The sequence below is a fragment of the Mobula hypostoma genome, chromosome 1, assembly GCF_963921235.1.
Source record: "Mobula hypostoma chromosome 1, sMobHyp1.1, whole genome shotgun sequence".
Lineage (NCBI taxonomy): Eukaryota > Metazoa > Chordata > Chondrichthyes > Myliobatiformes > Myliobatidae > Mobula > Mobula hypostoma.
Window position 1 is genome coordinate 3029361 of NC_086097.1, and position 24723 is coordinate 3054083.

General features: G+C 41.2%; 1 protein-coding gene across 1 annotated transcript in view; it reads left to right on the plus strand.

The window, feature by feature from the left end:
• LOC134344062 (protein unc-79 homolog) overlaps nucleotides 1-24723 on the plus strand; it is a 403221-nt gene that overhangs the window by 164988 nt on the left and 213510 nt on the right. Inside the window, exons 23-28 of the mRNA XM_063043251.1 lie at nucleotides 2687-2844; nucleotides 14344-14525; nucleotides 21404-21605; nucleotides 22408-22587; nucleotides 23891-23959; nucleotides 24364-24650. Coding sequence (XP_062899321.1) covers nucleotides 2687-2844; nucleotides 14344-14525; nucleotides 21404-21605; nucleotides 22408-22587; nucleotides 23891-23959; nucleotides 24364-24650 — 1078 coding nt within the window. The remainder of the gene's footprint in view (nucleotides 1-2686; nucleotides 2845-14343; nucleotides 14526-21403; nucleotides 21606-22407; nucleotides 22588-23890; nucleotides 23960-24363; nucleotides 24651-24723) is intronic.

Consider the following 24723-nt stretch of genomic DNA (forward strand, 5'->3'; position numbering starts at 1 on the left):
CAATGACTCTCATCATCTTATATACCTCTATCAGGTCACCTCTCATCCTCCGTCGCTCCAAGGAGAAAAGGCCAAGTTCACTCAACCTATTCTCATAAGGCATGCTCCCCAATCCAGGCAACATCCTTGTAAATCTCCTCTGCACCCTTTCTATAGTTACCACATCTTTCCTCTAGTGAGGTGACCACAGTACTCCCAAGTGGCGTCTGACCAGGGTCCTGTATAAGCTGTAACATTACCTCTCAGCTCTTGAACTCAATCCCACATTGATGAAGGTAGAGCAGTAGATGTAGTGTATATGGATTTCAGCAAGGCATTTGATAAGATACTCCATGCAAGGTTTGTTGAGAAAGTAAGGAGACATGGATCCAAGGGGACATTGCTTTGTGGGTCCAGAATTGGCTTGCTCACTGAAGGTAAAGAGTGGTTGCAGACAGGTCATATTCTGCATGGAGGTCAGTGACCAGTGGTGTGCCTCAGGGATCTGTTCTGGGACCCTTACTCTTCTGATTTTTATAAGTGACCTGGATGAGGAAGTGGAGGGATGGGTTAGTAAATTTGCTGATGGCACATAGGTTGGGGTTGTTGTGGATAGTGTGGGGGGCTGTCAGTGGTTGCAGCAGGACATCGATAGGATGCAAAACTGGGCTGAGAAGTGGCAGATGGAGTTCAACCCAGATAAGTGTGAGGTGGTTCATTTTGGTAGGTCAAATATGATGGCAGAATATAGTATTAATGGTAAGACTCTTGGCAGTGTGGAGGATCAGAAGGGGCTTGCGTTCTGAGTCTATAGGACACTCAAAGCTGCTGTGCAGATTGACTGTGGTTAAGAAAGCATACGGTGCATTGGTCTTCAGCAATCGTGGATAGGTACATGGAGTTTAGAAAAATTGCAGGCTATGGTTAACCCTATGTAATTTCTAAAGTAAGTACATGTTTAGCACAGCATTTTGGGCTGAAGGGCCTGTATTGTGCTGTAGGGTTTCTATGTTTCCCATTATAGCACATGCCCTCTAATCCAGGCAACATCCTGGTAAACCTGTCCTGCGCCCTCTCCAAAGCCTTATCAGGGGCAACCAGACTATATGCAATACTACAGATGTGGCCTAACTAGAGCTTTATAAAGCTGCAGTATAGCTTCCTGTAGTTTCATCAGATGTCATTCTGATAACTTTTCATTAGAATTGAATTAAACAATAATCATATAAGAATCATAATCTGCTGGTGCTCAAAATCTGCAGTTAAGAATGCTGCAAATCCTCAGGAGGTCTCATAACATCAGTGGAATAACTAATCTACACTTGGATTTGTACCTGGTGAGCCAAACTTGCCGGCCTGTGGCCTAGGGTGCTGGAATGTGATACTGGGATGGGAAGTTTTTCTCTATAGCACAAACGTGATGGTTCAAAAGACATCTTTTTTGTAAATGTTATTTGTTCCACCGATCTTCTTCCACTGGTCTCTTAAATTTAAACAACTTCTCTCAAAAGTTAATTGGAAGCTCATCATTTTTGACCTATGCTCCTAAACAGTAGAACTCGATACCTAAAACTATAAAGGATGCAGACGCTGTTGACACTTTTAAACACCAACTCAAAACCTATTTATTTAACCTTGCTTTTAACTAACATCTTTTTGTCTTTGACTTGCATGTTTGCACTTTATCCCATTGTAAAGCACTCTGTATGAAAAGTGCTTTGTAAAGAAGTTATTATTAATGTTATTATTTTTAAAACATATGAAACAGAGTCACCTTGGCAATAGTGGTAGTTACAATGTGACCATTGAATGTAGGCTATTTACATTATAATTCCACATGGAAATTTATAATATTTATCATGACAGTATGATGTAAGAGGTTTTTAGTAAGTTATTGATTATTTACTACAGTGTCTGACTCAGACAACTCCAAGTGTAGATAGATAAATGCTGAGTAATTAGACTGGTTATGTTTATGTTTTACACACCCATTGTATCATCATTGGAGACTACCAACATGAATTCATTACGATTAATTTGGCACTATTTCCTCTTTGGGGTAAGTCCCATTGTACATTGTCTTACGTAAATTAAAACTTAAAAAAACTGTGGCCAGAAAACACATGAAAATTTGAAATCTTTATTATTTTCATTCAGAACAATTGTGCAAGTGTCATGGCTTTCACTCTGTTAGCTATTAATGTAATCTAAAACTTTCCATAAAAATACTTATTGGTAATTAAACCCTGAAATCCATGTATTTAGTTAACCAGATATGCAGGTCACAGAGACTAAAGAAATGAAATTCCAAAGTAACTAAATTACTCGAGCCAATCGACAAGGAGCTCAAAATGAATCCATGATTTTGTGTCTTCATTTTTTGCTTCTCTTTAAACCTATTGCCTCAAAAGGGGCATTGGCAGCCAATAGCAGCTGACCAGAGGCCTCCAACCTGAGCTTATAGAAGGTTGATCAGTACTGTGGTTTGCACTCTCACCCTTGACTTCATATGTATTCTAAATGAAGAGCCTTCCTCCCTGGAATGAGGTCTTTGGAGCTTCTGTTGGCATTTTTATAGCACTGGGTTTTTACAGTTTGGGTCTTCTTTCACAGCTGGGCTTGGGACCATCCGTGTGGAGTTCCATGATCTTGTGTGAAAAAAATTGAACATTGCATCCTGAATTCATTTCTGTTTTAATTGTTGCAGCTTGTGGAAAGTACTTAAGTCTGAATTCTCACAGCTTGCCTCTGTGGCGGTGCCATTGTTTCTCCATGCACTTTCTCTTCCTCGTGGCGCTGACGTATTCTGGGGCATCGTTGACAGCAGCTTTAATAGCAAGGACTGGAAGATGAGATTTGAAGCTGGTAAGTTAAAAACATTAAACATACAATGGAAATGATGTTATCTTTCCAGAATTTACTGGAACACTATAAACTTTTCAAGTTCATTCAGAACAAAATGGCAAGGGTCTTTTTTTTAAATCCAATACTTTTATTTTAAAGCTATATTACAGAAATTATTGTTTGCCATCAAAATCAATGCTGCCATGATGTTTGTAAATCATGTGATCTTGACTTTCTTTAAAATAACTGGTAAGTCAAAGCGATCTGAAACAGGAGAACTACTTTGCTTTCTAATGGTCTATATTGAAATAATTCAATGTGCGGTCATCAATTAAACATTGACTTTGCAGTGAATTGACTGACGAGAGGATTACTGGCACCATCTCAAGGTGCAATTTACAAAGTTCCAGCACAACCTGATATAACTGTTGTCCATAGCAAGGATCCAAACTAGCTTCAGGCAATTTGAGATGAATGAATATATACAGAGAGGTGCCGGAGAAGACCCAGTAACATCATAAAGGATCCCACCCATGCTGCTGGTGCATTGTTTGTTCTAATCTCATCAGGGAGGAGGCTACATAGCATCCACACCAGGACCACCAAACTCTAATACAGTTACTTTTCCCAAGCAGTAAGGCTGATCAACACCTCCACCCATGAACCACCCCACCACACACTCAACCACTCCTACTTTATGATGTTATGTCAGAGTCACCTTATGTACAGACGCAGACACTCCTGTGCCTAGCCTCACTTATGGACATAAGACCATAAGACCATAAGACATAGGAGCTGAATTAGGCCATCTGGCCCATCGAGTCTGCTCCATCATTCAATCCTGGCTGATCCTTTTTTTTTTCTCCTCCTTTACCCCAGTTCCCGGCCTTCTCCCCGTAACCTTTGATGCCGTGTCTAATCAAGAACCTATCAATCTCTGCCTTAAATACACCCAACAACCTGTCCTCCACAGCTGCATGTGGCAACAAATTCCACAAATTCACCACCCTTTGGTGAAAGAAATTTCTCTGCATCCCTGTTTTGAAAGGGAGCCCCTCTATCCTGAGGCTGTGCCCTCTTGTCCTAGACTGTCCCACCATGGGAAACAATCTTTCCACATCTACTTTGTCCAGGCCTTTCAAAATTCAAAAGGTTTCAATGAGATCCCCCCTCATCCTTCTGAATTCCAGCGAGTACAGACCCAGAACCATCAAACGTTCCTCGTATGATAACCCTTTCATTCCTGGAATCATCCTTGTGAACCTCCTCTGGACCCCCTCCAATGCCAGCACATCTTTTCTAAGATGAGAGGCCCAGAACTGTTCACAATACTCAAGGTGAGACCTCACCAGTGCCTTATAAATCCTCAGCATCACATCCCTGCTCTTGTATTCCAGACCTCTTGAAATGAATGCTAACATGGCATTTGCCTTCCTCACTACCGACTCAACCTGCAAGTTAATTTTAAGGGTGTTCTGCACAAGGACTCCCAAGTCCCTCTGCATCTCAGATTTCTGAATTTTCTCTCTGTTTAGAAAATAGTCCGCACATTTATTTCCACTACCAAAGTGCAAAGAGACTCATTCCACCAAGATGCAACACAGAGCGTCATAGGAAGTCATTCGTGCCTGTGGCCATCAAATTTTACTACTCTTCCCTTGGAGGGTCAGACACCCTGAGCCAATAGGCTGGTCCTGGACTTATTTCCTGGCATAATTTACATATTACTATGTAATTATTTATAGTTTTATTACTATTTAATTATTTACGGTGCAACTATAACGAAAACCAATTTTTCCCGGGGTCAATAAAGTATGACTATGACTATGCATGACCATGCGTTTTCCAACATTGTATTTCATTTGCCACTTTCTTGCCCATTACTCTAATCAGTCTAAGTCCTTCTGCATCCTACCTGTTTCCTCAACAATACCTGCCCCTCCATCAATCCCCATATCATCTGCAAACTTGGCAACAATTCCATCGTCTAAATCATTTATATACAGCATAAAAAGAAGTGGTCCCAACATCAATCCCTTTAGAACACCACTAGTCAAGGGCAGCCAACCAGAAAAGGATCCTTTTATTCCCGCTTGCTGCCTCCTACCAATCAGACAGTGCTCTAACCATGTTAGTAACTTTCCTTGGGGTCTTAACTTGGTAAGCAGCCTTATGTGTGGCACCTTGTCAAAGGCCTTCTGAAAGTCCAAATGTAAAACATCCACTGCATCCCCTTTATCTATCCTACTTGTAATCTCCTCAAAGAGTTCCAACAGATTCATCAGGCAGTATTTTCCCTGAAGGAAACCATGCTGACTTTGTCCTATCTTGTCCTGTGTCACCAAGTACTCCATCACCTCATCCTTAACAATTGACTCTAACACCTTTCCAACCACTGAGGTCAGGCTAACTGGTCAATAATTTCCTTTCTCCTGCCTTTCGCCTTTCTTAAAGAGTGGAGTGACATTTGCAATTTCCCAGTCCTCTGGCACCATGCCAGAGTCCAGTGATTTTTGAAAGATGATTACTAATGCCACCACAATCTTTAACGCTACCTCTTTCAGAACCCTAGGGTGCAGTTCATCTGGTCTGGCTGACTTATGTACTTATAGGTCTTTCAGCTTTTTGAGCACCTTCTCTCTTGTAAAAGTAACTGCACCCACTTCTCTCCCTTCACACACTACAACATCAGGCATACTGCTAGTATCTTCCACAGTGAAGACTGATGCAAAATACTCATTTAGTTCATCAGCCATCTCGTTGTCCCCTGCTATTATTTTTCCTGCCCCATTTTTTAGCGGTCCTATATCCACTCTCATTTCTCTTTTATTTTTAACATACTGAAAAAACTTTTACTATCCACTTTGATAGTATTTGCTAGCTTGCTTTCATATTTCATCTTTTCTCTTCTAATCTTGCCTTACAGGATTTGCCTGATGCTGGCCCCCTAGGCCTGAGTTGATGTAGTAGTAATAGTCCCTTCTAATGATTTTCTTAGTTGCTCTCTGTAAGTTTTTAAAAACTTCCAAATCCTCTATCTTCCCGCTAATTTTTGCTTTGTTGTATGCCCTTTCTTTTGCTTTTACAATAGGTTTGACTTCCCTTGTCAGCCATGGTTGTGTTATTTTACTATTTGAGTATTTCTTCATTTTTGGAATACGTATGTCCTGCACCACCTTCATTTTCCCCAGAAATGCACACCATTGCTGCTTTGCTGACATCCCTGCCAGCAGCTCCTTCCAATTTACTTTGGCCAACTCTTCTCTCATACCACTGTAATTTCCCTTACTCCACTTACATCAGACTTTACTTCCTCCCTATCAAATTTCAAGTTGAACTCAATCATATTGTATACATATACATATCGTATTATATACATACAATCAGTCTATGTATACAAACTATCTTATGTATTTATATATATGGTTTTTTTATTATTGTGTTTTTTTGTGTGGCATTGGATCCAAAGTAACAATTATTTCATTCCCCTTTACATTTGTGTTCTGGACTTCAGATTATACAATATTGAATCTTGAATGCTGCTGAGAATTTTATTTCTCAGTGGAGATTGTGTGTAGTGCATTTCTCCTCTTTTATTTATGAACATTTATATCTGTCTGGAACACCTTTTTTACATTTTATAAATATATTCACAGCTCAGAATTGCATTTTCAGAGGGCTTACTGTACATCGATTATGAATGTTTGGAAATGCAATACAACCTGCGTTTAAATGCTGAAGCTATTCTCAATTTTGCACACACTAAACACAAACATAAGGTGATTATATATGCTGCATTTTTATGGTAGGTTTTTGCAAAAAAAAGTATAATGAATAAGTGGAATGGTATTGTTAAGTATAATGATATATAATAATGGTAACTATAATGAGAATGAATAAGTATAATGATACATTTTTACAATAAGTATAACACCTAATAATGATTGATAAAATTCTTTTTTCAAAATTACAGCCAAAAAATAGAAGTTTCAAACATTATAACATTAAATTAAAATCAAATTGGTAACTAAAATGTGGCTGGGTATTTATATATAAGCAACACTTCTTCTAAAATTAATTTTTTTGTGAATCCAGAAGCATTAAATGTATGTCTTAGCAATGATTATACAGGTTACACTTCTATTGTACAATATAGTACTTTATAACTTAAACCTTTAGGGTTCAAACTTCATGCAGAGGCTTCGTTCTGCTGTCAATGATGGTGACAGAATTGAGACAGTGCTGCCATGTTGTAGAGATACTAGTTACTTTTTAAATAATTCACTTTGCATCTAAACTCCCCCCATGGCAGGCAGGAGTGTAAAATACAGTTAACTAACTTGCACAAAATGTATATAAATGCAAATATAATGACAAATAAAAGACTGAATTGTTAATTTTGAAGGAAAGTCTGCCTTCCTTATCATGTGTGATCTCATTGCAATTGACACTTATCACCTTGGTGGATCATTCAACATGGTTACAAATGTGGATGAAACAAGTTCACATTGATTTTCATACTCTATCCAGACTTTGTAATGTTACCTTGCTGGAAACATTAGATCTTGCAAAGCTTTCTTGGTGAACGTAAGATCATAGCCCATAAGACATAGGAACAGAATTATGCCATTCGAGCTATTAAGTCTGCTACACAATTCCATAATGGCTGTTTTATTATCCCTCTCTACCCTTCTGTTATGCCTTCTCCCTATAAGCTTTGACATGCTGACTAATCATAAGACCATAAGAAATAGAAGCATAATGAGACCATTCAGCCCATTGAGTCTGCCCCACCATCCCATCATGGCTGATCCCTCATCCCACTCAACCCCCTACACCTGCCTTCTCCACCATATACCTTGATGCCCTGACCAATCAGGAAATGATCAACTTCTGCCTTAAATATACCCACGGACTTGGCCTCCACCACAGTGCATTCCACAGATTCAATACTCTCTGGCTAAAAAAAAAATTCCTCCTTACCTCTGTTCTAAAAGGTCACCCCTCCATTTTGAGGCTGTGCTCTCTAGTTCTGTATACCCCCACCACAGGAAGCATTCTTTCCACATCCACCCTATCTCGTCCTTTCTACATTCGGTAGGTTCCAATGAGATACCACCAAATTCTTCTAAATTCCAGTGAGTACAGACCCAAAGCTGCCAGACACTCCATATATGTTAACCCTTCATTCCTGGAATCATCCTTGTCAGCCTCCTCTGGACTCTTTCCAATGACAACACATCCTTTCTGAGATATGGCGCCCAAATTTGTTGACAATACTCCAAGTACAGCCTGACTAGTGTCTTTTAGGGCTCAGCAGTGTCTTCTTGCTTTCAGATTCTATTCCCCTTGAAATAAATGCCAACATTGCATTAGCCTTCTTTACACAGACTCAACCTGGAAGTCAACCTTGGAGTCTTGCACGAGGACTCCTAACTCCCTCTGCACCTCTGATGTTTGAACCTTTTTCCCATTAGATAGTCGTCCACACTACTGTTCCTTTTATACATTTCCCAACACTGTATTCCATCTGCCACCTTTTTGCCCATTCTTCCAAATTGTCTAAGTTCTGCTGCAATCGCATTGCTTCCTCAGCACTACCTACCCTCCACCTATCTTTGTATCATCCGCAAATTTTGCCACAAAGCCATCAATTCCATTATCCAAATCATTGACAAACAATGTGAAAAGTAGCGGTCCCAGTAATGATCCCTGAGGAACACCACTAGTCACTGGCAGTCAAGGCCCTTTTCATTCCCACTTGCTGTCTCCTGCCTGAAAGCCATTCCTCTATCCATGCCAGTATCTTTCCTGTAATGCTATAGGATTTTACCTTGTTAAGCAGCCTCATGTGTGGCACCTTACCAAACGCCTTCTGGATGTCCAAGTAAATGTCATCCATTGCTTCTCCTTCCTCCACCCTGCTTGTTACTTCCTTGAAAAACTCTAACGGATTTGTCAGGCAAGATTTCCCATTACAGAAACCTTGCTGACTTTGACTTACTTTATCATTAGTCTGTAAATACCCCAAAACCTCACACGTAATAATAGACTCCAACACCTTCCCAACCACTAATAACAAATAAGGATTGTTGTCTGAATTAGGAGGACTGTCTCCTACTAATTAGGACATATTCTGATGTAATGTATTAATGCGTGGCTGAGAGACTGGTGTAGGGGGCAGGGATTCAGATTCCTGGATCATTGGGCCTCTTCTAGGGGAGGTACGACCTGTACAAAAAGGACGGGTTATACCTGAAACCAAAGGAGTCCAATATCCTAGCGGGCACATTTAATAGGGCTGTTAGGGAGGGTTTAAACATCTGGCAGAGGGATGGGAACTGGAGTGATAGGGCTGAGGAAGGGGAAAACAGAAATAAATCAAAGATAGCGTGCAGCCGAGATTATAGAAAGAACAGGCAGGAGATGAAGCTTAATCAAAGCCAGTGGCATGAGTTACAGGGCAATAGGGGTGTGGTGCAGTTAAAACAGAAAGCAACAAATATTGGATTGAGAGTTGTATTTGAATGCACGCAGCATAAGGAATAAAATGGACGATATTGAAATTGGGAAATATGACGTTGTGGCCATCTCTGAAACTTGGCTAAAGGATGGCTGCCATTGGGAGCTGAACATCCAAGGATATACGATATCTCGGAAAAATAGGTTAGTAGGCCGGGGGGTGGTGTGGAAAGAGTTGACATAGGATCGGAAGGTGTAGGGTCTCTATGGGTTAAGTTAAGAAATGACAAGGGTAAAAGGACCCTAATGGCAGTTGTATACAGGCCTCCAAACAGCAGGCGGGATGTGGATTACAAATTACAGCAGGAGATAGAAAAGGCGTATCAGAAAGTGGATTGGGAAAACCAGGCCAGTACTGGACCTCAAGAGAGAGAATTTGTAGCATATCTAAGGGATAGCTTTTTAGAACAGCTTGCTGTTGATCCCATTAGGGGATTGGCTGCACTGGATTGGGTGTTGTGCTATGACCCGGAGGTGATAAGAAGCTTAAGGTTAAGGAACCCTGAGAAAATAGTGATCACAATATGATTGAGTTCACATTGAAATTTGCGAGGGAAAAAATAAAATCCAATGTGTCAGTATTTCAGTGGAATAAAGGAAATTACAATGGCGTGAGAGGGAAACTGGCTGAAGTTGACTGGAAAGGGACATTTGCAGGAAAGACAGCAGAACAGCACTGGCTGGAGTTTCTGTGAAAAATGAGGGAAGTACAAGACAGATATATTCCAAATAAGAAGAAATTTTCAAAGAGAAGAAGGACACTACCATGGCTGACAAGTGAAGTCAGAGCCAAAGTAAAAGCAAAAGAGAGGGTATACAAGGAAGCCAGAGCTAGTGAGAAGATAGAGGATTGGGAAGCTTTTAAAAACTTGCAGAAGGAAACTAAGAAGGTCATTAGGAAGGAAAAGATGAATTATGAAAGGAAGCTGGTGACTAATATCAAGGAAGATACTAAAAGCTTTTTTAAGTATCTAAAGGGTAAAAGAGAGTCGAAGGTAGATATAGGACCAATACAATATGATGCTGGAGATATTGTAATAAGAAATGCAGAGATGACAGAGGAACTGAATGCGTATTTTGCATCAGTCTTCACAGTGGAAGACATCTGCAGTATACTGGACATTCAAGAGTGTCAGGGAAGTGAAGTTTGTACAGTGAAAATTACAACTGAGAAGGTGCTCAGGAAGCTTAATGGTCTGAGGGTGGATAAATCTCCTGGACCTGATGGAATGCACCCTTGGGTTCTGAAGGAAGTAGCTGGAGAGATTGCGGAGGCATTAATGGTGATCTTTCAAGAATCAATAGATTCTGGTATTGCACCGGATGGAAAATTGCAAATGTTACTCTGCTATTTAAGAAGGGTGGGAGGCAGCAGAAAGGAAACTATAAACCTGTTAGCCTGACATCTGTGGTTGGGAAGAAGTTGGAATCAATTGTTAGGGATGAGATTACGGAATACCTGGAGGCAAATGGGAAGATAGGCCAAAGCCAGTATGGTTTCTTGAAAGGAAAATCCTGCCTGACAGACCTACTGCAATTCTTTGAGGAAATTACATGCAGGGTAGACAAAGGAGATGCAGTAGATGTGGTGTACTTGGATTTTCAGAAGGCCTTTGACAAGGTGACGCACATGAAGCTGCTTAGCAAGGTAAGAGCCCATGGAATTACAGGGAAGTTACTAGTGTGGGTGGAGCATTGGCTGGTCGGCAGAAAACAGAGAGTGGGAATAGAGGGATCCTATTCTGCCTGGCTGCCGTTTACCACTGGAGTTCCATAGGGGTCGGTGTTGGGACCGCTGTTTTTTACGATGTATGTCAATGATTTGAACTACGGTATTAAGGGATTTGTGGCTAAATTTGCCATGATACAAAGATAGGTGGAGGAGTGGGTATTGTTGAGGAAACAGAGAGCCTGCAGAGAGACTTGGATAGTTTAGGGGAATGGGCAAAGAAGTGGCAAATGAAATACAATGTTGGAAAGTGTATGGTCATGCACTTTGGTTGAAGAAATAAACGGGCAGACTATGATTTAGATGGGGAGAAAATTCAGAATACAGAGTGTTACGAACCCACAGGTTTCGTTTACTGTGGACTGTTACTTTAAGAACGCCTAAGTGAGGTGGGACTATGACATCAGTCACAGGCTACTGTGAACGTAAACTCATATACAGAGAGTGACCTTCGGGAGGGAGGGAGGGATGGGGAGAGAGTGAGACTGAGACTGAAGCTTCAGCTGGTCACATCTGGGGCTTGGAACTCACTTATGCCCACAAGAGTGGGTTAAACATCGGCACGGAGTGCATTACGAATGTGTGTCTGTCACTTCGTATAATGCAAAGGAGTGGATTTTGGGGTATCTTGTGGGGACCACTTATGTGTTAACCCTTGCCTGGGTATGTTGTGTGGCAACCACTTGACAGGTTATTTTTGGTGATAACGCGTATGTGGATTTGGAACAAAACGACGGTCAAGATCTTTGACGACGATACTTTCGTTTACCTCTGGAATTCGACGTAATCACCTTTTCTCCACGTTTCACACAAATATACTCATAACACTGTTAACATTTGTTTATCTTGGTTAAGTTACGATATTATAAGTAGTCACTAATAAGGATAGTGGTCTTAGCATTGAAACCCGACTCAGTGTGAAATCTCTTGCTGCTGGTTTATTTTTAAAACATTAGAAAGGGACTTGGGAGTCCTTGTGCAAGATACCCTAAAGGTTAACCTCCAGGCCTAGTCGGTTGTGAAGAAGGCGAATGCAATGTTGGCATTCATTTCTAGAGGTATAGAATGTAAGAGCAGGGATGTGATGTTGAGGCTCTATAAGACACTCGTGAGACCACACTTGGAGTATTGTGTACAGTTTTGGTCTCCTTATTTTAGAAAGGATATACTGACATTGGAGAGGGTTCAGAGAAGATTCACAAGAATGATTCCAGGAATGAAAGGGCTACCATATGAGGGACGTCCGGCAGCTCTTGGGCTATATTCCCTGGAGTTCAGGAGAATGAGGGGGGATCTCATAGAAACATTCCGAATGTTGGAAGACCTGGAACAGATTAGATATGGCAAAGTTATTTCCCATGGGGGGGATTCTAGGACAAGAGGGTACAACTTCAGGATTGAAGTATGTCCATTTAGAACTGAGATGTGGAGAAATTACTTTAGTCAAAGGGTGGTAAATCTGTGGAATTTGTTTCCATGAGAGGCTGTGGAGGCCAAGCCGTTCGGTGTATTTAAGGCAGCGATAGATAGGGCATCAAAGGGTATGGGGTGAAAGCAGGGGAGTGGAGATGACTGGAAGAATTGGATCAGCCCATGATTGAATGGCATAGCAGACTCAATGGGCTGAATGGCCTGCATCTGCTCCTATATCTTATGGTCTTATAATGGACACACTCTCAAATCAATCCCTTGGCTGTTGTTGAAAGCACCTCTATCGCAATCCCATCAGCAGGACAGATCATGGAAAGTGCAGCTGATTGCTTCATCAGAGGTCCCATGATATCAAGTAAACCAAGGAAGATAACTTCCTTCTGGTTACCAGTTAATTTCTCCTTACTATTGATAAATCAGCATCTGCTCACATTGCACAGCACTTGGTAAGAACACAGAATATGATTGGAGACTTCAGTGTCCGTCACCAGTGATTGTGTCCTAAAGATACAGCAGCTAAAATGAGCTAATGATAGTATATGAATGAACCAACATTGAGTTCAATTTGGCATTGTCTGTAATGAGTTTGTATGCTCTGCCCATGAGTGTGTGTTTTCTCTAGGTGCTCCAGTTTCCTCCCACATTCCAAAGACATATGGTCGTTCTAAATTGTCCTGTGAAGAAGCTAATGTTAAATATGTGGGCTGCTGGATGACGTGGCTTGTTGGGCCAGTTCTATGCGTATCTCTGAATTAAAATAATCAAATAAGCACAAGGGATAAGCCTGGTACTCACCAATTAACAAGGGAGCTGTTGGAAATACATAAGGCAATTGCTATTCCTCAGTCCTTGAAGAGCTGAAGGTGCATCTTCACGATGAGGACACTTCCATTATATTGAATGACTATCATTATGTTAGATTGGATTCATATATGTCAAATCTGCAGTAGCTGAATTATACCCAAGCACAAACTGTATATTCGTTATCCAGAATATCCCACACAGAGGGGTCTAATTCTAACTTAATGAAAAGTGTGGAAAAGAAAACTTGGAGCTTCAGGCATACAATAATGAATATCAATCTGCTAAAGGTACAATTTGAGATGACATGCTTTGTAATAAGTTCATAGAAACTATTTTTGCTGCCCCCCACCCCATCACTCAGGTATGTCGTCAACTAATTCAATTCACAGTTAATTTCAAATCACAATGTGTCCATTGGTCTTGGTTGTTTCTTGATATCATGAGGCATCAGAATCAGGTTTAATATCACAGGCATATGTTGTGAAATTTATTGTTTTGAGGCAGAAGTACAATAAAGCTTAAAGTAATAATAAAGCATAAATTACAATAACTGCAAAAAGAGAGCAAAAAATACGAAAAACAAATACTGAGGTAGTTGTTCATTGTCCATTCAGAAATCTGAATGCAGAGGGGAAGAAGCTGTTCCTGAAATGTTGAGATTGTGCCTTCAGGCTCCTGTACCTCCTTTCTGATGGTATCAGTGAGAAGGGGGCATGTCCTGGGTCCTTAATGATGGATGCTGCCTTTTTGAGATATCCATTTTGAAGATGTCTTCAATGCTGGGGAGGCTAGTGCCCAAGGTGGAGCTGACTGAGTTTACAACTTTCTGCAGCTTTTTCCAATCCTGTGCAGTGGCTCCTCCGTTCCAAATGGAATTGGCTGCAGGTTCTACTATTATATACACCACTGAATACCAAATGACAAATGTTACAACATTATTGGTTATTATTAAATGCTTTTATGTAACACAAGTTATGTTGTTTTGACTTTACTGCATTTGGTGTTAATTCAATATTCTCTTGTCCTGTATGTAGTGGAGAAAGTGGTGGTACTATGCAGATTTTTGGATATTCAGTCTGTGTCAAAGAATCATGTACTGAAGTACTCTCTCGCCCATGCCTTCTGCTGTTTCCTGGCTGCAGTTGAAGATGTTAATCCAGCAGTGGCAACGAGAGCCAGATTACTACTTGATTCCATAAAAAGGCCGGCTTTACAAGTCAGTTAAATACATTGCAGAATTTCCTACCTTCTTGATAAAATTGTTGTATTCCTTCCTTTGTTTATTACAGTGGTCAGTGGAATTCACTAAGTTTTTTTTTACTTGTACAAGTTTTTACTTCAGTAAAGCAATCTATAGTTCATTGAAACTCTATTTTAAAGGTAAAGATGAGATTGTGCAGATGCTGAAAACACACACAAAATGCTGGAGGAGCACAGCAGTTCAGGCAGCATTAATGGAAATGAATAACCAGTCGACATGCTCATCTGCAAGCTAGTGGAGGGACATCTAGATATGGCTACAGCTATGCAAAACTGCCTTCCTCTGGGGCAGAGGTGCAAAACACAGTACATAGAGTCACACACACAAAACGTAGTTAATAGTTTTCAGAATCATGCAGATTGTTTGCCGACTGTCTCTGGAGGCTGTGAAGTGCTTAATGGTCTTACTCCCATTCTTCAACACTTGGACTGTAACATTCTGTGTCCGAGCTTACAGGTGCTCATGTCAATAATTACTAAATGTTTTGTGTGTCTGTGCCCCGACCATGTTCTCAGACAGTGATCTGAGATTCCATCCATCCTCTGACTGAACAAGTCTTTCCTTAGTCCCCTGAAATCTGCTACCCCTTACCTTAAACCTATGGCCTCTGGTTTTAGACATTTCATGAAAGGAAGAAGTTTGTTATTCTCTTCCAGTCTATGCCTCTCATAAATTTATATACCTTATAAAATTATAATCTAGTCAGTCTTATCTGTAAGTAAACAAGCCTCTCCAGTTTGTCCTCGGAGCCAAACACCTCATCCCAGATGATACCTTTGTGAATCTTCTCTGCAGCGCCTCTTGTACAATCACAATTTTGCCATGTTCTGTCTTGTATTCAAATTTCTGCAATTCAGCATCTTAATTTCCAGCCTATCTTTCTCTTTGCTTATAACGATGTTAAAACGTAAAGAGATATAATCACTTATCTCCAGAATCCTCTTCTAGTAACCACTCCCTCCACTTGCCTAGCTATTTTCCTAAAGAATGGATCCAGTAGCACTCCATTTCTCATAAGACTATGTATGTACAAGCTGAAGCTACAATCCTGCATGCCCTTTTAAAAGCCTTTTACATTCGTGTGGTCCCGGTTAATGCTGGGCAAGTTGAGGTTACCTATTACTATTATGGTATTGTCTTTACTTTTTTTGTTTTGATAGTTTTCAGCTCATAATAATAATGCTAATATTATTTAAAGCTTTTTTAAAGCTTTTATAGATATGTGAAAAGAAAAAGATTGGTTAAGACAAATGTAGGTCCCCTACAGACAGAAACAGGTGAATTGATTATGGGAAGCAAAGACATGGCAGACCAATTGAATAATTACTTTGGTTCTGTCTTCACTAAGGAGGACATAAATAATCTTCTGGAAATAGTAGAGGACAGAGGGTCCAGTGAGATGGAGGAACTGAGCGAAATACATGTTAGTAGGGAAGTGGTGTTAGGTAAATTGAAGGGATTAAAGGCAGATAAATCCCCAGGGCCAGATGGTCTGCATCCTAGAGTGCTTAAGGAAGTAGCCCAAGAAATAGTGGATGTATTAGTGATAATTTTTCAAAACTCTTTAGATTCTGGACTAGTTCCTGAGGATTGGAGGGTGGCTAATGTAACCCCACTTTTTAAAAAAGGAGGGAGAGAGAAACCAGGGAATTATAGACTGGTTAGCCTAACATCGGTGGTGGGGAAATTGCTAGAGTCAGTTATCAAAGATGTGATAACACCACATTTGAAAAGTGGTGAAATCATCGTACAAAGTCAGCATAGATTTGTGAAAGGAAAATCATGTCTGACGAATCTCATAGAATTTTTTGAGGATGTAACTAGTAGAGTGGATAAGGGAGAACCAGTGGATGTGGTATATTTGGATTTTCAAAAGGCTTTTGACAAGATCCCACACAGGAGATTAGTGTGCAAACTTAAAGCACACGATATTGGGGGTAAGGTATTGATGTGGATAGAGAATTGGTTGGCAGACAGGAAGCAAAGAGTGGGAATAAACGGGACCTTTTCAGAATGGCAGGCAGTGACTAGTGGGGTACCGCAAGGCTCAGTGCTGGGACCCCAGTTGTTTACAATATATATTAATGACTTGGATGAGGGAATTAAATGCAGCATCCCCAAGTTTGCAGATGACACGAAGCTGGGCGGCAGTGTTAGCTGTGAGGAGGATGCTAAGAGGATGCAGGGTGACTTGGATAGGTTAGGTGAGTGGGCAAGTTCATGGCAGATGCAATTTAATGTGGATAAATGTGAAGTTATCCACTTTGGTGGCAAAAACAGGAAAACAGATTATTATCTGAATGGTGGCCGATTAGGAAAAGGAGAGGTGCAACGAGACCTGGGTGTCATTATACACCAGTCATTGAAAGTGGGCATGCAGGTACAGCAGGCGGTGAAAAAGGCGAATGGTATGCTGGCATTTATAGCAAGAGGATTCGAGTACAGGAGCAGGGAGGTACTACTGCAGTTGTACAGGACCTTGGTGAGACCACACCTGGAGTATTGTGTGCAGTTTTGGTCCCCTAATCTGAGGAAAGACATCCTTGTCATAGAGGGAGTACAATGAAGGTTCACCAGATTGATTCCTGGGATGGCAGGACTTTCATATGATGAAAGACTGGATCGACTAGGCTTATACTTGCTGGAATTTAGAAGATTGAGGGGGAATCTGATTGAAACGTATAAAATCCTAAAGGGATTGGACAGGCTAGATGCAGGGAGATTGTTCCCGATGTTGGGGAAGTCCAGAACGAGGGGTCACAGTTTGAGGATAAAGGAGAAGCCTTTTAGGACTGAGATGAGGAAAAACTTCTTCACACAGAGAGTGGTGAATCTGTGGAATTCTTTGCCACAGGAAACAGTTGAGGCAAGTTCATTGGCTATATTTAAGAGGGAGTTAGATATGGCCCTTGTGGCTAAAGGGATCGGGGGTATGGAGGGAAGGCTGGTGCAGGGTTCTGAGTTGGATGATCAGCCATGATCATACTGAATGGCGGTGCAGGCTCGAAGGGCCGAATGGCCTACTCCTGCACCTATTTTCTATGTTTCTATTTATCGATCACTTTTCATACAGACAGTGTAGTTCAAAGTGCTTAACATGGGATAAAATACAAACATGAAAATAAAAGACAAAAAGATGTCAGTTAAAAGCAAGGTTAAATAAATAGGTTTTGAGCTGGTGTTTAAAAGTGTCAACTGAGTCTGCATCCCTTATAGTTTTAGGTTTTGAGTTCCTTGGTGTATAAGTCCATAAGATGTACGAGCAGAATTAGACCATTTGGCCCATCGAGTCTGCTCTACTGATGGCTGATCCAATTTTCTTCTCAGCCCCAATTTCCTGCCTTCTCCCATTATCTCCTCATGCCCTGACCAGTCAAGAATCTATCTATCAATCTCTACCTTGGCCTCCATAGCTGCCTGTGATGGTGAAATCCACAGATTCACCACTCTCTAGCTAAAGAAATTCCTCCTGTTTTAAAAGGATGCTCTGATATTCTGAGGCTATGTCCTCTGGTCTTAGATTCTTCCACCATCGGAAACATCCTCTGTACATCCACTTTATGAAGATATTTCACCATTCAATAGGTTTAAAAGAGATCATCCTTCATTCTTCTGAGTTCTACTGAATACAGGCACAGAGCTATTAAATTATTTTCAAATGACAAGCCATTCAATCCTGGAATCATTTTTATGAACCTCCTTTGAACTGCCTTCAGTTTCATCGCATCCTTTCTCAGATAAGGAGCCCAAACCTGCTCACAATACCCCAAGTGAGGCCTCATCAGTGCCTTATAAAGTCTCAACATTACATCCTTGTTTTTATATTCTAGTCCTCTTGAAATGAATGCCAACATTGCATTTGCCTTCCTCACCACAGATTAACTTGCAATTAGGGAATCCTGCACAAGGATGTACAAGTTCCCTTGTGCCTCAGGTTTTTGTATTTTCTTTCCATTTAGATTCCCTTTTATTTCTTCTACCGAAGTGCATGACCATACACTTCCCTGCACTGTATTCCATCTGCCTTTTCTTTGTCCATTTTCCTAATCTGTCTGTCCTTCTGTAGCCTCTCTACCTCTTCAAAATTACTTGCCTGTCCACCTATCTTCATATCTTCTGCAAACTTTGTAACAAAGCCATCAGTTCCATCATCCAAATCATTGACATATAACATAAAAAGAATTGGTCCCAACACAGACCCATATGGAACACCACTAGTCACCACAGCTAGTCAGAAAAGGCTGTCTTTATTCCCACGCTTTGCCTCCTGCCAATCAGCTATTGCTTTCTTCATGCTAGAATCTTTCCTGTAGTACCATAGGCTTGTAGCTTGTTGGCAGCCTCATGTGAGGCACTTTGTCAAAGGCCTTCTGAAAATCCAAGTACACAACATCAACCAATTCTCCTTTGTGTATCTTGCTTGTTACTTCTTCAAAGAATTCCAACAGATTTGTCAGGCAAGATTTTCCCTTGAGAAAACCATGCTGACTATGGCCTATTTTATCATGTACCTCCAAGTACTTTGAGACATCCTTAATAATTGACTCCAACATCTATCCAACCACTGAAGTCAGACTAACTGGCCTATAGTTTCCTTTCTTCTGCATCTCCCTTATTTTGAAGAGTGGAGTAACATTTACTATTTTCCTGTCTTCTGGAATCATTCCAGAATCTAGTGATTTTTGAAAGATCATTAGTAATGTCTCTATAATCTCTTCAGCCATCTCTTTCAGAACTCTGCAGTGTACACCATCTGGTCCAGTTGACTATCTATCTTCAGACCATTTAGTTTTCCTAAGAACCTTCTCTCTAGTTATGGTAACTTCACACACTGCATGCCCCCCACACCTGGAACTTCCACCATACTGATAGCTTCTCCCTCAGTGAAGACTGATGCAAAATACTTATTCAGTTTGTCCGTTATTTCGTTGTCCCCCATTACTACCTTGTACAAGGCCTTGGTGAGACCACACTTAGAGTATTGTGTGCAGTTTTGGACCCCTAATCTGAGGAAAGACATTCTTGCCATAGAGGGAGTACAAAGAAGGTTCACCAGATTGATTCCTGGGATGGCAGGACTTTCATATGATGAAAGACTGGATCGGCTAGGCTTATACTCTCTGGAATTTAGAAGATTGAGGGGGGATCTTATTGAAACATATAAAATTCTAAAGGGATTGGACAGGCTAGATGTAGGAAGATTGTTTCCGATGTTGGGGAAGTCCAGAACAAGGGGTCACAATTTGAGGTTAAAGGGGAAACCTTTTAGGACCGAGATGAAGAAAAACTTCTTCACACAGAGAGTGGTGAATCTGTGGAATTCTCTGCCACAGGAAACAGTTGAGGCCAGTTCATTGGCTATATTTAAGAGGGAGTTAGATATGGCCCTTGTGGCTAAAGGGATCAGGGGGTATGGAGAGAAGGCGGGTACAGGGTTCTGAGTTGGATGATCAGCCATGATCGTACTGAATGGCGGTACAGGCTCGAAGGGCCAAATGGCCTACTCCTGCACCTATTTTCTATGTTTCTACGTTTTACCTCTTCAGCATCGTTTTTCAGCGGTCCGATATCCCCATTCTCACCTCTCTTGTACACTTTATGTATCTGAAGAAACTTTTGGTATCCTCTTTAATATTATTGTCTATCAGAGACATACCTGTGCACAGTGAGTAGAAATAACCACTGTACCGGGCCCCCATGGTAGTGTAGCGATTAGCGCAATGCTGTTGCAGCTGGGGCGTTGGAGATCAAGTTCAATTCCAGCATCCTCACTAAGAAAATTTGTACACTCCTCCGTGTGTGTTTTGGTTTCCTCTGGGTGCTCCAGTTTCTTTCCACAGTCTAAAGATGTATTGGCCAGCAAAAACATAGAACATAGAAATTTACAGCACATTACAGGCTCTTCGGCCCACAATGTTGTGCTGACCATGTAACCTTCTCTAGAGATTGCCTAGAATTTCCCTGGCTCATAGCTCTCTATTTTTCTAAGCTCCATGTACCTATCTAAGAGGCTCTTAAAAGACCCTGTTGTATCCGTTCCACTACCGCCGCCAGTAGTGCATTCCACGCACACACCACTCTCTGTGTGAAAAACTTACCCCTTGCATCCCCTCTGTACCTACTTCCATGCACCTTAAAACTGTGCCCGCTCGTGTTAGCCATTTCAGTCCTGGGAAAAGGCCTCTGACTATCCACATGATCAGTGCCTCTCATCATCTTATACACCTCTATCAGGTCACCTCTCGTCCTCCGTCGCTCCAAGGAGAAAAGGCCGAGTTCACTCAACTTATTCTCGTAAGGCATGCTCCCCAATCCAGGCAACATCCTTGTAAATCTCCTCTGCAACCCTTTCTATAGTTTCCACATCCTTCCTGTAGTGAGGTGACCAGAACTGAGCATAGTACTCCAAGTGGGGGCTGACATAACACAGGTAGTTTAATTGGTCATTATAAATTGTACTGTGATTAGGCTAGGGCTAAATTGGTGGGCTGATGAGCAGTGTGGCTAGTTGGACCAGAAGTCCCTTTTCCATGCTGTCTCTGTAAATAAATAAACACAATCCTGTGAAGATCAAAACACCTTCTCCCATGAGGGCATCCTCGAGTACACAAAGTAATTCTACTATTGTGGTTAAGAACTGACTGAAAGTGATCTAGAGGTCTGAAATTGTGCATTTGGATGTAAAGTGTGCCACCTTTTTAGGTAGAAATTTATCCTAGAATTGCTGTTCCTCTTTGACTTGAGAACAATAGCAGGCCTGTTACCTGTTAACTGTCTACAAATTTGTATGTGTCTTTGTGACTAATCTTCATTTTTTATTTACTTTCACAAAGGGCCTCTGTCTTTGCCTGGACTTTCAGTTCGACACCGTTGTGAAGGACAGGCCAACTATTCTCAGCAAGTTATTTCTGCTCCATTTCTTAAAGCGTGACATTCCAGCTTTGAGCTGGGAGTTTTTTGTCAATAGGTTTGACACCTTGTCTCTGGAAGCTCAGCTTCATTTGGACTGCAATAAGGAATTTCCATTTCCAACAAGTAAGTGAAAAATTACTGATTTACTGCTTTGGCTGTGAAGATACTTTTCTCCTTTTTTTTAACAACTGTGGCATCTCTTGTTGTCGTGTAGCATTGGCACCTGATACCAGCTGCTTAGTTTTGCAGGGATTTTGTTTTGTTGCTTGTACAGAAGTTAATTTTAGATGTTTCTGAGCAAGTCCAAGCTAAAAACAAAGAAATTCTGTTGGTCTCGAGCTTAAAATCTTTAAATGTGGAGGAGAGGGTATCATTGAACAACCCAGTGTGTCACACAGAATGGCCAATGGTTCTAATGTAGAGGAGAGGGTATCATTCAGCCCAGTATGTCACACAGAATGGCCAGTGATTCTAATGTAGAGGAGAGGGTATTGATGACCAACCCAATGTGTTACACAGAATGACAATGGTTCTAATGTAGTGGAGAGGGTATCATTGAACAACCCAGTGTGTCACACAGAATGGTCAATGGTTCTAATATAGAGGAGAACTTGGTGCTTAAATCGGCTGAACATCCCCGAAATTTCAATCTGGCCTGAAGTCTGCTCCAGTAACGGCTGCCATGGCTGTACCTGCATTCTTGACAATTCAGTTCAGTGACAGAAAATTCTTTTTATACTGGAGAGTGCATGTAGTCTAATCAGGGTTCATTACATGTTATTACTGTATAGCGCCGCTAGAAATCAGTCTCAGTACTTCGATTTCTTTATGCCTTTACCTGACACTGGAATTTTACAAGCTATTTATTTTAAAGTGTCTTCATTTTGCCAGGTACCTTTCATGCTTTGAGCTTGTTTTCCTCCAGCTATAACTGCTGTCCGGACAAATGTGGCAAACCTGAGTGATGCTGCCATGTGGAAAATCAAACGAGCTCGCTTTGCACGGAACCGACAGAGAAGTGTGCGTTCTCTCCGGGATAGTGTTAAAGGCCCAGGAGAGTCAAAGAGAGCACTTTCGCTTCCAGAAACCCTAAGCACTAAACTGCGTAAGTTCCTCTTGTAATTTGCAGTACCTTTGGACTAGTTATTAAAAGCTGCTCTTTTAGAGGAATAAGACTGGCCAACACTTTTCATAGTGTTCAAATGTCACCAATATATGCTTACATTTATGTCCTTAATTTTATTCTATGGTACTAGTCACATAGTACATGCACATGCTATAAGAACGGAAAGGCGGAGAGAGTTAACGTTGCACTGTTGCACGTCTGACAGTAAAGCAACAGACACAAAATGCTAGAGGAACTCAGCAAATCAGGCAGCATCTATGGAAATGAATGAACAGTTGATGTTTAAAGCCGAGACCCTTCACCAGGACTGGAAAGGAAGGAGGTAGATGCCAGATAATGAAATTTTGGAGGAGGGATAGGAGGACAAGGAAGAAGGTGAGAGGTGAAGTTGGGTGGTGGGGTGCGGTGGGAGGAAGCATAAAGAAAGAAGCTGGGAGATGATAGGTAGAAAAGATAAAGAACTGGAAAAGAAGGAATCTGATAGGAAAGGAGAGTGGATAATGGGAGAAAGAGAAGGAGGAGGGGTAGTAGGGGGAGGTGAAAGGTCAGTGAGGGGAAGAGGTAAGAGGTCAGTGTGCAGAAAGGGAGGCCATGGGCCAACATGTTGGAATGGGAAGTGTGTGTGTGTGTGTGTGTGTGTGTGTCTTGCTCTGGATTTCCAGCACCAGCAGAATCTCATGTGTTTATGGCAAGGATGTTGCTTGAAGGCTTCAGAGACCCAGCTTCAATCATGATTGCCAAAATTGGCTACGTGAAGTTTGTCCATATGGCCATATGGGTTTCCTCTTGCATCCCATAAACATGCAAGTTGCTAGGTTAATTGGCCACAGTAAAGTCACTGTCCCAGTGCGTAGGTAGAGTGTTTGTGGTGAAGAATAAGATGGGATTAGTGCAGGATTTAGTGTAAACTGGTGATTGGTGTGGACTCAGCAGGTCAAAGTGTGAGTCCTGAGGCTTCTGAGCCACAGCCATGAGAAGAGAGCGTGACGTGGGTGATGGATGTCCCTGATGATGGATGCTGCTTTCCTGCAACAGCGCTCCGTGTAGGTGTGCTCAGTGGTGTGGAGGGCTTTCCCCATGATGGGCCATATCGGACAGATAGTTACATCAGTAGAATTTAAGATGTTGAAATTGTTTTAAAATGTTGAGATCAAACTTGCATGCACTAGTTACACTGGCAGCTTGTTCCACACTCTCATTCTTGAGCATAGTAATTGAAAAGAAATGTTTGACACCGGTCAGAAGCAGTAATCCACTGACCTGTCCATCTTCTTGTTTACAGCATTGCGACTGACTAGACATGAGCAGTCAGCTCCAACTCTTGGGGCAATGATGGAGCATGTTATACATGGTAAAAGATAGTAATTTTTATGCTTATGTTGAATATTTTTTAGAATCAAAAGTTAGTGCTTGAGCATATTTGCATCAATGGCAGATCATCATCAAGGACTCTTAGATCTTGGAAGATTACCCAGAGGCAATTGCTGACTAACTTTTCAGTCTCATACAAAATAAAGGATTTACAATCAAATAACTAACTTATAATTCTGAATTTAAAAAGCATATTTTCAAGATACTAGTTTTAAGCTGGATATTCGCCTTTACATAGCATAGTGTGCTGATTATCTGATTCTCAAATTATGTTCAACACAATACTTATTTCAGTCTTCTTCCAGTTTAATCAAAGAATCTAGAGTAAACAATTAAAATAAATAAGCCAGGAGAGATAAACATCATGTCTTGTCTCTTGTCTAGGCCAGCATTCTCCAGAGGACGATGCAATCATAAAGGATCCTTTACCAGAGGACGCTGGCATTGACCATCAAACAGTTCATCAGCTGATCACAGTTCTCATGAAATTCATGGCAAAGGATAAAAGCAGTGCTGAGGCAGACATCAGCAGTGCCAAGGCGTTCAACACTGTAAAGCGTCATCTCTATGTACTGCTTGGCTATGACCAGCAGGAGGGATGCTTTATGATTGCCCCTCAGAAGATGCGCACTTCTACCTGCTTCAATGCTTTCATTGCCGGAATAGCACAGGTAATACAGATATATTGTTACTAAGGTGCCTTATTGTTGTTTCATATCCTTATATGACAGAATCTCGATTCTT